Source organism: Onychostruthus taczanowskii, unplaced genomic scaffold (assembly GCF_017590055.1).
Source record: "Onychostruthus taczanowskii isolate IOZ18803 unplaced genomic scaffold, ASM1759005v1 scaffold207, whole genome shotgun sequence".
Taxonomy (NCBI): Eukaryota; Metazoa; Chordata; class Aves; order Passeriformes; family Passeridae; genus Onychostruthus; species Onychostruthus taczanowskii.
Window position 1 is genome coordinate 91,784 of NW_024499318.1, and position 12,573 is coordinate 104,356.

At 55.4% G+C, this 12,573-nt stretch overlaps 2 protein-coding genes across 2 annotated transcripts; both read left to right on the plus strand.

Annotated features, from left to right (window-relative positions):
• Positions 1–1,124: 1,124 nt before the first annotated feature.
• LOC121335634 (sericin-1-like) lies at positions 1,125–1,511 on the plus strand. Its single transcript, XM_041403986.1, has 2 exons — positions 1,125–1,350; positions 1,399–1,511. Exons 1-2 carry the CDS (start codon positions 1,125–1,127, stop codon positions 1,509–1,511), a joined length of 339 nt encoding a protein of 112 aa, XP_041259920.1.
• Positions 1,512–5,096: 3,585 nt separating this feature from the next.
• Positions 5,097–5,414, plus strand: LOC121335635 (keratin-associated protein 5-4-like). The gene has a single exon (XM_041403987.1). The coding sequence runs from the start codon at positions 5,097–5,099 to the stop codon at positions 5,412–5,414; it is 318 nt and encodes a 105-aa protein (XP_041259921.1).
• Positions 5,415–12,573: the final 7,159 nt, after the last annotated feature.

Consider the following 12,573-nt stretch of genomic DNA (forward strand, 5'->3'; position numbering starts at 1 on the left):
GAAGCCCAAGCCAGGCTTTAAAAGCCCTCGCTCCGCGTTTCTCCTCAGCCTCTCAGCTCCTCAGTGTCTCCTCTCGAGCTCCTTCTGATCCAGGTGAGTCCAGATCCATCAGATTTTTACTCTCCTAATGCTCTCCAGCTTCTCCCCAATCCTGATCTCTTGGGGACTTCTCTTCCATGTCCTATCTCCATTTCAATCCTTCTGCCGAGTCAGAAAACGTAAAAATTCCTGGCTCGGAATTTATTCACGATTTTTGGTGTTTCTTTGATGCTGTGCCCTGTCCAATTATGTTTATTTCTACTACCCACCACCACAGCCTTTTTTGTTCCTTTTTCTTTTATTTCTGGGTTTCTTTTATAACTCCACAGTCCCACCTTCCCAGCCTCTAACACTGTCCCATCTCAGTTCAGAATTGGTTACAAGGAACAGAAAAATGCCACAATCAAAGGTGACAAAAACCATCCCAAACTCTCCCAGCTCCGCACCCCGCTGGGCCAGGCGTGGTGGGCAATTAACATTTTTATGGAGTAACTAGAGGGATGTCAGGATATCGATCTGCTCCATGTGTCAAAACAGCAGAGCAAAAACTCCCAATTAGCCAAGTGCTCGGGGTGCTGAGCAATCAGGTCCCTCCAGTGGGGCCCCAGCTCGTTTCCGGAGGAGAAGCCCAAGCCAGGCTTTAAAAGCCCTCGCTCCGCGTTTCTCCTCAGCCTCTCAGCTCCTCAGTGTCTCCTCTCGAGCTCCTTCTGATCCAGGTGAGTCCAGATCCATCAGATTTTTACTCTCCTAATGCTCTCCAGCTTCTCCCCAATCCTGATCTCTTGGGGACTTCTCTTCCACGTCTCATCTCCATCTCAGTCCTTCTGCCGAGTCAGAAAATGTAAAAATTCCTGGCTCAGGTGGCAGAGGGTTCTGCAGGTCTTGCTCTGGAGTCTGTCCAGCTCTTCTCTTTTCACTTCTCTCTGATGTACAAGACCAAGGGTCGCCCAAAGGGGCCACCACGAGCAGACGTGTGGGAGAGGTTTTACAGTCGCTGTAAAACCTCTCCCACAGCCTTGGACACTTCCAGTGTCCCTGCTCACTGCCTTCACTCACGGATGAGTTTTCCCAGCAGGTCTCCCACCATGTGCTCCCGCCAGGACAAGGACCAGTGCCACCAGCAGGAACGCTCCTGCTGCCACAGCGGCGGGTCCAGTTGCCACGGGAGCAGTGGCGGATCTGGTTGCCATGGAAGCAGTGGCGGATCCAGTTGCCAAAGGAGCAGTGGCGGATCTGGCTGCCATGGGAGCAGCGGATCCGGTTGCCACAGCAGCAGTGGATCTGGTTGCCACGGGAGCAGTGGTGGATCTGGTTGCCACAGGAGCAGCGGATCTGGTTGCCATGTGACCAGTGGATCAGGCTGCCATGGGAGCAGCGGATCTGGTTGCCACGGCAGCAGCGGGGGATCCTGCCATGGAAAGCAGCAGGAGTGCCAGCAGCAAATCTACCAAGTGTCCTCAAATATGAAGTGATCACCCCACCAGGTGCAGGTGATCCACAGGAATGCCCTGGATCCTGTGCCATGCTCCAAAAGCTTTGCATGTGCCCAGCAATTTCTAAGGACAATGTGTCCTTCCCTCCCCTGGTGTGTCCTGTAACCTGCCCTGAGCTTCTCTGTGGGTGCTGAAATAAATGCTTTGTTCACGCTGGCACAATTGTGTCTGGATCAGTCTGTGACTTCATTTGAGCCACTACATTCCATAATTTCTGAGAGGTTTAAGTCCTTCTTTTTTGCCATTTGGCCCCAAAACTCCACCCCTAGGGGAGGTACCTCCACGTGCTGGTGGCAAACCCCCAGCCAGCCTTTCTAGAAATGCTGTGCCCAGCCCTGCCAGAGCTCTGGGTCGTGGCAGGGGCGTTGCTCCATCGTTACACAATGGGCTGCTAAATTTCATCTCAGGGGATCCTGCCATGGAAAGCAGCAGGAGTGCCAGCAGCAAATCTACCAAGTGTCCTCAAATATGAAGTGATCACCCCACCAGGTGCAGGTGATCCACAGGAATGCCCTGGATCCTGTGCCATGCTCCGAAAGCTTTGCATGTGCCCAGCAATTTCCAAGGACAATGTGTCCTTCCCTCCCCTGGTGTGTCCTGTAACCTGCCCTGAGCTTCTCTGTGGGTGCTGAAATAAATGCTTTGTTCACGCTGGCACAATTGTGTCTGGATCAGTCTGTGACTTCATTTGAGCCACTACATTCCATAATTTCTGAGAGGTTTAAGTCCTATGGACAAAGAACCCCTTTTTTTTTTTTGCCATTTGGCCCCAAAACTCCGCCCCTGGGGGAGGTGCCTCCACGTGCTGGTGGCAAACCCCCAGCCAGCCTTTCTAGAAATGCTGTGCCCAGCCCTGCCAGAGCTCTGGGTCGTGGCAGGGGCGTTGCTCCATCGTTACACAATGGGCTGCTAAATTTCATCTCAGCTTCTAATTAAAACGAATTGGGTAATTTATTGCTCTGGTATTGCCATTCATGAAATGGATGTTACTGCGATAAGATTGTTCTCGAGTGCGTCAGGAGGATCAGAAATTTCTGGCATTGCTGAAAAGGGTGCAGGCAGTGGCTCACTCCCTGTTTTTGGAGTAGGGATGGCCTGGGAAGGCTCCTTGTCTGAATCTGGGGTTTGCCTTGAGCCCCCCAGTTCAAAACCCATTTTCAAGGCACATCAAGGTGGCTAACAACAAAATGTAGAGGTGCCCATTTTTAACAAACTCAGAGCAATTAAAACATGAGGAAATGAACACAGGGAGATGCCCAGAGCCAAAAATTCCTTCGAGTGGGCTTTTTTTTTTTTTTCCCCAGAGGTCATTGACCACATTTCTGCTGAGGCCAGAACAAAACCCAGTTGAAGAGCAGCAACCAAACCCAGGCACAGTTTGTCCTGACACTGTTCTAGATCATGGCAGAAGTTTAGCAATACAAAAGAAGCTTCAGGTTGCTCACCTGGTTCCTCCACCTGCCCTGTCCTCCCACCTTTCCCAAAATCCTCTGTTTTGGGTGCCAGCAAATGTGGATGGGGTTTGGATGGCAGGAACCCCTCAGTCTCCATCTCCATAAAATCAATGTGGACAAAGACAATCAAAGGCAGGAGAGCTTGGGAGGAAGGGAAGTATTTTTCACCCAGTGTTTTCCAAGTTTTTTTACAACAACAAAACCACAGCAGCTCCCAGATGGGAAAATCTGGATTTCAGCCTTTTTTCACTTCCAGTTTAATGATTGCAACGTCTTCCATAAGCAGTGACAGCAAGAGCCAAACAAGCTCCATGGTCCTAAAGAATTCCCAGCCCACGCAGCAGAAAGGTACAGGGAGTATCCCAAATTATTGCCTCTCATGAGCTCTCCGTGTGGGGCTGTGCATCCGGGATTTGCTGGCCAATTAGGAGTTAATTGGGGATCAGGGAAAATGCAAAGAGGGTGTTCCTGCAGCTCTGGAGAAAGTCCCGGGGGGTCTGCCAGTTGCCCATAACTGTGTGTGGCCGAGGGCTCCTGTGGGATTCTTCTTCTTCCTCCTCCTCCTCCTCCTCCTCCTCCAGCCGCACCAGGGCCACTCACCTGGAATAAAACCATGGCACGGTTGCTCCGGAATTGTTCCCAGGCTGAGACTCAACCACATAATTAAGCACCTTGCTAATCCTGGATCACTACCCAGGGCAGGGCTTATTCCTTCCAAAAATAAGAATTCCAGCTGCCTGTGGAATTTTTGGCAGGAAACCTTGGAGTTACTTCATCGCCCCACCGTGTTTTGGCGAGTTCTATGAGGAACCAGTCAACGGTGGTTCCAGGCAAATCCCAAAATCCCCAAGGTTGGAAAAGACCTCACGGCCATCGAGTCCAAACTGTGCCAAATCCCCACCTTGTCCCCAGTCCAGAGGGTCACAGCCAGGCCTTCCTTGGACACCTCCAGGGATGGCGACTCCAAACCTTTTCCAAGGCCTGGCCGCCCTTCCCAGGAAAAAATTCCTCCTGATTCCCACCTGAGCCTCCCATGAGGGAGTTGTGCAGAGCCAGAAATTCCCCATGAGCCCCCTTTTCCCCAGACTGGGCCCCCCCCAGTTCCCTCAGGAGTTCTCCAGCCCCTTCCCCAGCTCAGTTCCCTTCTCTGGACCCACTCCAGCCCCTCTTGCCATGCAGAGAAGTGAACACAGCTCTGGACATTCCCCTCACCATGCCCAGCACGGAGGGAATTCCTGCTAAAGCAGAGTTTTCTCCTTTCCCAAAGCTGTTTTTGGCACTTTGGGGCCCATCTCAGCTTTTAGGGGAGTTGCAGGCCCAGAGAACCTCAGGACATTCTGGAGGGATGTTGTGGTTTGGGGATGAGACATCATCTCCCCCTGAACCCAAAGAACTCCCGGGGTGTGATCAACACCAAACCTGACCTGGGGAAACCGGGGCCACCCACACGGCTCCCCCAGCCCGGCCCAGCACAGGCAGAGCCGGCAATTAAAGTTCTGTGGACAGGAAAGGCGACCTATAAGGAGAGGCAATCCCAGCGTGGATCAGGTGAGTCACCCCAGGAGCCCGAGAAATGGGGAGGCAAAAAAATAAAAAAAAAAGCCACCGGCGAATTAAATGAACGGGACAGGGAGGGGCTTCTCCAGGTGGGGTGTGCGGAGAGGGTATAAAAGTGCTGCTGTCCCCAAAAGCCTCATTCCCCTCATCCTTCCTCATCTCTTCCTGCACGAGCAGCTCAGGTAAGAGCTGGGGGGCTCCAGAATACTCAGGGGGTGAGTTTGGATCTCCATACCTGGAACGGGGCTGGGATTTGTTCTGGGGTGGGTAAGGAGAGAGCCCAGGGGTTCAGAGGGAGCAGAGGGAGGGTTTGGAGTCTTGGCTCTGGTTTTGGAAAGCCAGGCATGGCCTGGGTGTCCCCAATGTCTTTGGTGGGACACTGCCAGGGGAGAAAAAGACCCAGAGCAAGCTTCAAAAAGAAATGTGGGATCTGGCTGAGCCTGGGAAAAGGAACACCCAGATTCCTCTTGCCTGGAAGGGCAGGAGGAAGGAAAGAAGGAAGGAAAAGCCCCTGCCAGCTGCTGTGTCCCCACAGGTGACCCAGCACAGCGCCATGTGCTCCCGCCAGGAGAAGGACCAGTGCCACCGGCAGCAGCGCCAGAGCAGCGGCGGCTGCCACAGCTCGGGGGGTGGCGGCTGTCACAGCTCAGGAGGTGGCGGCTGTCACAGCTCCGGTGGCAGCTCTGGGGGCTGTCACAGCTCCGGTGGTGGCGGCTGTCACAGCTCCGGCGGTGGCGGCTGTCACAGCTCGGGCGGTGGCGGCTGTCACAGCTCCGGTGGCTCCGGCTGCCATGGGAAGCCGCAGATGCAGGGCCAGCAGCAACAGCAGCAGCAGCAGGTGCTGCAGATGCCGCAGCAGAAGATGAAGTGACAGCGTGGCCCTCGCCTTGTCACAGCTCCGGCAGCGAAGGCCACACGGGGACCGGCTCCCTGTCACCTCCCCGGGGCTCCCGAAGCCTCCCCGGTGCCCTCCGGAGCCTGGCAAGGGCTGGGCTGTGCCCAATAAAGAGTCACATTCCCTAAATCCCTCTGGTGTTGGTGTTTCCTTAAACTCCAGAGCCTGGGAGGCTGCCCAGGATGGGGTTTTGGGGCTGGGAGGATCTCCAGAGCCAGGGACACGGCCCAGGATGGGGTTTTGGGGCTGGGAGGTTCTCCAGAGCCAGGGACACAGCCCAGGATGGGGTTTTGGGGCTGGGAGGTTCTCCAATCAGGTGCTGCAGATGCCGCAGCAGAAGATGAAGTGACAGCGTGGCCCTCGCCTTGTCACAGCTCCGGCAGCGAAGGCCACACGGGGACCGGCTCCCTGTCACCTCCCCGGGGCTCCCGAAGCCTCCCCGGTGCCCTCCGGAGCCTGGCAAGGGCTGGGCTGTGCCCAATAAAGAGTCACATTCCCTAAATCCCTCTGGTGTTGGTGTTTCCTTAAACTCCAGAGCCTGGGAGGCTGCCCAGGATGGGGTTTTGGGGCTGGGAGGTTCTCCAGAGTCAGGGACACAGCCCAGGATGGGATTTTGGGGCTGGGATGTTCTCCAGAGTCAGGGACACAGCCCAGGATGGGGTTTTGGGTCTGAAATGTTCTCCAGAGCGAGGGACACAGCCCAGGATGGGATTTTGGGGCTGGGAGGTTCTCCAGAGCCAGGGACACAGCCCAGGATGGGATTTTGGGGCTGGGATGTTCTCCAGAGCCAGGGACAAAGCCCAGGATGGGGTTTTGGGGCTGGGAGGTTCTCCAGAGCCAGGGACAAAGCCCAGGATGGGGTTTTATGGTTGGGATCTCCTGGAGAAGAAAAAAAAAAACACTTCCCCCTCTTTTTTACCTGGATCATTCCTGGCTTTATCTAGTGCCAGCTCCAGAGCAGGGATTAAGCTCTGGGAGCTGAAGAAGATGCTATAATTAAACCTGGGCTTAATTTTGTTCTCCAGAGTCAGGGACACAGCCCAGGATGGGGTTTTGGGGCTGAAATGTTCTCCAGAGCCTGGGAGGCTGCCCAGGATGGGGTTTTGGGGCTGGGAGGTTCTCCAGAGCCAGGGACAAAGCCCAGGATGGGGTTTTATGGTTGGGATCTCCTGGAGAAGAAAAAAAAAAACACTTCCCCCTCTTTTTTACCTGGATCATTCCTGGCTTTATCTAGTGCCAGCTCCAGAGCAGGGATTAAGCTCTGGGAGCTGAAGAAGATGCTATAATTAAACCTGGGCTTAATTTCACCAAGCACAAGCAGAGGAATTTTTGGAAAAGCAGCACCCAGGCATTTTCCTACTGCAGGCAGGTGAGGCTGGCAATTGGCAAAGGAAGGAGATAAAAACAGAGTGATAAAAACGGAGTGATAAAAACAGAGTGATAAAAACGGAGCGATAAAAAGAGAGCGATAAAAACAACGATAAAAAAGGAGCGATAGCCATCAAAATGAGTCAGGGAGCTGTAAACACAGGGCAGCCAGTCAGGAGTCGGGGTTGGAGTGACAGATCAATGACACCGAGCTGTCTCATTTCCGGGAAAAAGGAGGGACACCCCCACAGGGCTGCTCCCACCGCGGATCCTCATTCCCTGCTCTCACACTCAGGTAACTCCGGCAGCACAGGCGGATTTTCCTCCTTTGGGGAATCTCCTCCCAGAGGAGGACGCGGAGCTGGGATGGGGATGGGGCTGGGATGCAGGGAGGGAGCTCAGGACCCATCAGGACCAGCTGATGGATTCCTCCATGGTGGAATTACTCCAAATCCCGGGAAGGAGCTCCGGGATCCTGCACAGCAGCGCTGAGGGACAGGGGAGGGGTCAGACTGGGACAGGGACCCAGGGAGAGCTGGGACAATGGGGGTGGTGGCACTCCAGCAGCCCCTGCCAGCTGCTGTGTCCCCACAGGTCACCCAGCACCCCCCGCAGCAAAGGCCAGGTCCCTGTCACCTCCCTGGGGCTCCCAAAACCTCCCCGGGGGTCCCAGAGCCTTCCCAGGGGTCCCAAAGCCTCCCCAGGGTTCCCAAAGCCTCCCTGGTGCTCCCAAAGCCTTCCCGGGGCTCCCAAAGCCTCCCTGGGGGTCCCAAATCCTCCCAGGGGGTTCCAAATCCTCTCCAGGGATCCCAAAGCCTCCCCGGGGGTCCCAGAGCCTTTCCAGGGCTCCCAAAACCACCCCGGGGTCCCAAAGCCTCCCCGGGGGTCCCAGAGCCTTCCCAGGGCTCCCAAAACCACCCCGGGGTCCCAAAGCCTTCCTGAGGGTCCCAGAGATTTTCCAGGGGTCCCAAAGCCTCCCTGGGGGTCCCAAAGACCTTCCTGGGGCTCCCAAAGCCTTCCCAGGGTTCCCAAAACCTCCCTCATTTAATTAAACGCCCTACAGTGCATTTAATCCTGCCTCGGGAGGTTCCTAAAATCCAGGCAGGCACCAGGTTGGACAGTTTTTATTGGGTTTTTGTGGTCTTACAACCGTTTATGTGAGAAAGGGAAAAACAAGCCGGGGGAAAAACGTCTTTGGGATATTTACAGTGCAGAAAGATCTCCCTGAAAACCACAACGAGCCCCCTCAGCCAGAGCTGAAGGATTGCCTGCAGCTGAGGTTCATTTTTGGTGTGTCCACCCGCCCAAAAACCCATGGGAATTTTGCTGTTGACTCCAAATGAGCTGGAGATGAGCTCTCAACGATGAACTTTTAATTTTCCCCCACGAATTGCCACTCTGGGTTCGTTATTGTTGTACAGGCTGACTCAAATAATTACCCTGCTCATCCCAGCCCTATTAACAAGGGATTTTTTTTTTCACTTTCTCCCCATTAATAACTGGGCTGAAGAGGCTGAGATTTCAGCAGGGTTGAGATTTTTGCTTTTTATGAGGAAAAAAAGAGAAAACTTTCCCCCAACCACCCCCACCCCCCAAGACTTCAAAGCTGCATTTTTAAAGCACCCCAAGGAGACACCGCTGGAGCGTCGGGACTGAAGGAGACCTGGGGATATTTTTTGCCTCATGGAGGTAAATTGGTGGAGCTGGGCATGGTCCTCACTCGTCCCAGGATGTGCCTGACCTGGGAGGAGGAGCAGGGAGAGCCTGGAAGGAGATCCCAGCAGCGCAGCAATCCAGGGATCCTACGGAAAGGGAGGAAAACCCACGGGGGGTTCACCCACAAAACCTGGCAGGACTCGAGCCCCTCCCTCCAGCCCGCTCTGCTTGGCACTGATTAGTGCCCAATTACTAATTACTAGCCTTCCCAGGGGTCCCAAAGCCTCCCTGGGGCTCCCAAAGCCTTCCTGGGGCTCCCAAACCTTCCCCGCGGGTCCCAAAACCTTCCCAGGGCTCCCAAAGCCTTCCTGGGGCTCCCAAAGCCTTCCAGGAGTTCCCAAAACCTCCCTGGGTGTCCCAGAGCCTTCCCAGGGCTCCCAAAGCCTTCCTGGGGCTCCCAAAGCCTTCCCGGAGTTCCCAAAACCTCTCTGGGTGTCCCAGAGCCTTCCCAGGGCTCCCAAAGCCTTTCTGGGGCTCCCAAAGTCTTCCCGGAGTTCCCAAAACCTCCCTGGGTGTCCCAAAGCCTTCCTGGGGCTCCCAAAGCCTTCCCAGGGTTCCCAAAACCTCCCTGGGTGTCCCAGAGCCTTCCCAGGGCTCCCAAAGCCTTCCTGGGGCTCCCAAAGCCTTCCCAGGGTTCCCAAAACCTCCCTCAGGTTTAATTAGAGCCGATTAAACGCCCTGCAGAGCCCAGCTCCTGCTCCATCCCACCCTCCCCGCTGGGCTGGGCTAGCCGGGATGATCCTCGTCGCCTCGGGGTGACACCGGGCACAGGAACGGCTCTGTCCCCTCCCCAGGAGGTGCCCCAGGGGTGACAGCTCCCTGCTGTCCCTTACCTGCTCCCTCCAGGTGCCAGAGCAGCAGGGAGCTCTCAGTAGACGCAGGATTTGGCCGGAGCCCTCTCCTTGTTCATGGGCTCCGTGTCGGGCTCCGAGGGCCGGGGGATGGCTCTGTACTTGCTGCTCGGGGACCTCTGAGGGGGGACACGACCCCGTCAGCCCCTCCCGAGGTGGGGAAGGGTCGGGACCCCTCCCAGCCAGAGCAGCAGCCGGTGCTGGACCATGCCCAAAGCTGGTGCCAGGGCTGGAGCTGCCCCTGCGGGAAAAGGGGAGGGGGCTCCGCAGGAAAAACCCCAAGAGTGGAGAGACCCCAGCCCAGCCCGGGATGTAGAGGGGGCTGCTGTAGACCCCCAACACCCCCGGTCAGCCTGAAATACCCCAGAGGGCAGAGGAGGGTGTGGTGACAGCAGGAACGACCTCCCATGGTGGCTGCAGTATCCCCAGGGCAGGATGCGCTCACATCCCAAATTTTGGGCGCCTGTCCTACCTCTGTCACCCCGACCCCATTCCCTGCGTCCTGTCCCTGCAGTTCCTGAGGAAAAGTCCCTCTCCAGCTTCCCTGGAGCCTCTGCAGATCCTGGAGGGGCTCTGGGGTCACAACATTCCCAACATTCCCAGCCTGGATCCGTCAGGGAGGGGCTCCAGTCCCTTTATCAACCTCGTGGTCTCCTCTGGGCTCACTCCAACAATTCCACGTCCCTTTCCCACCCTCTTTTCCCCCTCCAGCCCCTGCTCTTACCTTGACAGGAACGAATTCCTGCTGGATCAGCTTCTTGAACTCGCTCCTGCTGAAGGTCTCGGATTTCCTGCCCTTCCTGGCGTTGCCCTGGGAACTCTGCATCATGTCAGTGATGGCTTTGATGAGCCTGGACATGGCTCCAGTCCTGGAGAGGAGCAGAACCTGAGGCCACAGACACTGTCAGAGTGGCAGAAAAACCCCCATGTTCCCTTCCAAAAAATCCTGAACATCTCTTCCAAACAAATCCCGAACATCCCTCCCAAAAATCCCAAACATCCCTTCCAAAAATCCCAAACATCCCTTCCAAAAATCCCAAACATCCCTTCCAAAAATCCCAAAAACCCCAAACATCCCTTCCAAAAATCCCAAAAACCCCAAACATCCCTTCCAAAAATCCCAAAAACCCCAAACATCCCTTCCAAAAATCCCAAAAACCCCAAACATCCCTTCCAAAAATCCCGAACATCCCGCCTCAGCCTTCCTGCATTTGATTTCACCAGAGGTACAAAGAAGTTCTCCTTTCCCGGCTTCTCTGAGGACTTTCCCCTCGATTCCCTTCATTTCTCCACTTTCCCTGGTTCAATTAAAGGGAAGCTTCTCCCTGTAACCATCCCGGCACTTGTGGGGTGAATGAATCAGCTCCCGCAGGTGCGGAAAGTGCGTCCAGCCTGGGAGCTGTGCCGGGTAAAACCAGTTCCAAGGCAACCCCGCACACGCAGAAGCTCATTTCAGACACAAAAGCTCATTTCAAAGACAAAAGCTCATTTCAAAGCCGAAAAGAAGCGGCCGAGACTCACCTGCATCCGCCGGGGCCGGGTCGGGAGTGGTGGGAGCAGCTGGGAGCAGCTCCGGGCAGGCTCGGCGGTGGGAGGAGGAGAGGATTCCTTCCGGTCAGTCCTGTTCTCTGGCTGCCTCTTCCCAGGGAGCCTCCCTCATTATCCCGTGCTCCGAGGATGTTTACGGCACACCTGGAGAGGTGTATGTAGGTCAGGGATAAAGCACCTCCTTGGGTCCCCAAAAACGTCAGCCGGAGGTTCCCCTCTCGCATAAAACTCTGTATTTAACATCCCCGAAATTTGATTTTTCCCTCTACAACCCAAGGGGTTTGCGGGTTCACGGCGAAGTTTAGAAAATGTCACAGACCAGAAGAATTCCTGCGGGAAAATGAGGTTTAGTCTTCTTCTTAGGCTGTCCCAAATGTCACTGGGCCCAGACTGGAGACACCATAGGCCAGCTCAGGCAAGGGCAGCAGAAGGGTCAGGTTGTGATCCTGCCCTGATGGAGCCATGGTCAGGTTGTGATCCTGCCCTGATGGATCTGGGACCAGGCTCTGATCCTGCCCTGATGGTCTGGAATCAGGATGTGTTCCTGCCCTGATGGATCTGGGATCAGGACGTGATCCTGCCCCGATGGAGCCATGGTCAGGCTCTGATCCTGCCCCAGTGGATCTGGGATCAGGACCAGGCTTTGATCCTGCCCCAATGGATCTGGGACCAGGCTCTGATCCTGCCCTGATGGATCTGGGATCAGGATGTGATCATGTCCCGATGGATCTGGATCAGGACCAGGCTCTGATCCTGCCCCAGCCATGGTCAGGATGTGACTGTATCCTGATGTATCTGGGACCAGGCTCTGATCCATCCCCAGTGGATCCATGCCCAGCACCAGCCTCTGATCCATCCCCAGATCCGGGAGAGGCTCCCAGCACAGCCCGTTCTGCTCCCGGAGGAGCCGCGGGGCTGCCGGGATCCCTCCCCTGCCCAGGGCGTGCCGCTCTCCGCGGCTCGGGCAGCGGCCCCAGATCTCCCTACGGGGGCAGATCTCCTGACGGCGGCTCGGGCAGCGGCCCCAGATCTCCCTGCGGGGGCAGATCTCCCGACAGGGGCAGATCTCCTGATAGGGGCAGATCTCCTGATAGGGGCAGATCTCCTGATAGGGGCAGATCTCCCAACAGGGGCAGATCTCCTGACAGGGGCAGATCTCCCAACAGGAGCAGATTGTTTCTTGTCTCTGCCCCCATATGGGTAAGGTGGTTCTGGGCAGGCCGGGCTTCAAAGGACGAATCTGGACTCTCAAGTTTTCGGTCTTCGATTTTGTTTATTATTTCTTATCTACAAAGTTTTCTGTCTGCCCAGCCGAGGTCTGGTCAGCAAGGCCATGCACTCTCCCCCACCCACAGGGTGGCTGTGTCTTTTATAGTGAAAACTACATCTAACATATTTACCTTTTATTCCCAATACCTTTCATCCTTATTAACAAGTGCACCTTCACCATGAACCAATCCACAAGCGCCAACATCACCACAGAAAATGGATGACAAGAAGAAGAAAGAAGAACCTGGGAACACGCCCTGAATCCTCCATCTTGTCTCCATAACCCTCCTGTACCAAAACTCGAAAATCTGTGTTTCACCCTGTAGATAGATCATTCCTGCACCATTCAAAGGTTTCTCATTTCCCCATACACCGATGGCGCA

What these genes read in the sequence shown, in the direction of transcription:
- LOC121335634 (XM_041403986.1), top strand. Translation starts at nt 1,125, where the DNA reads ATGTGCTCCCGCCAGGACAAGGACCAGTGCCACCAGCAGGAACGCTCC. An exon ending in CGGGAGCAGTGGTGGATCTG is followed by an intron (nt 1,351 to 1,398) that starts GTTGCCACAGGA and finishes CCAGTGGATCAG; the next exon opens with GCTGCCATGGGAGCAGCGGA.
- LOC121335635 (XM_041403987.1), top strand. Translation starts at nt 5,097, where the DNA reads ATGTGCTCCCGCCAGGAGAAGGACCAGTGCCACCGGCAGCAGCGCCAG.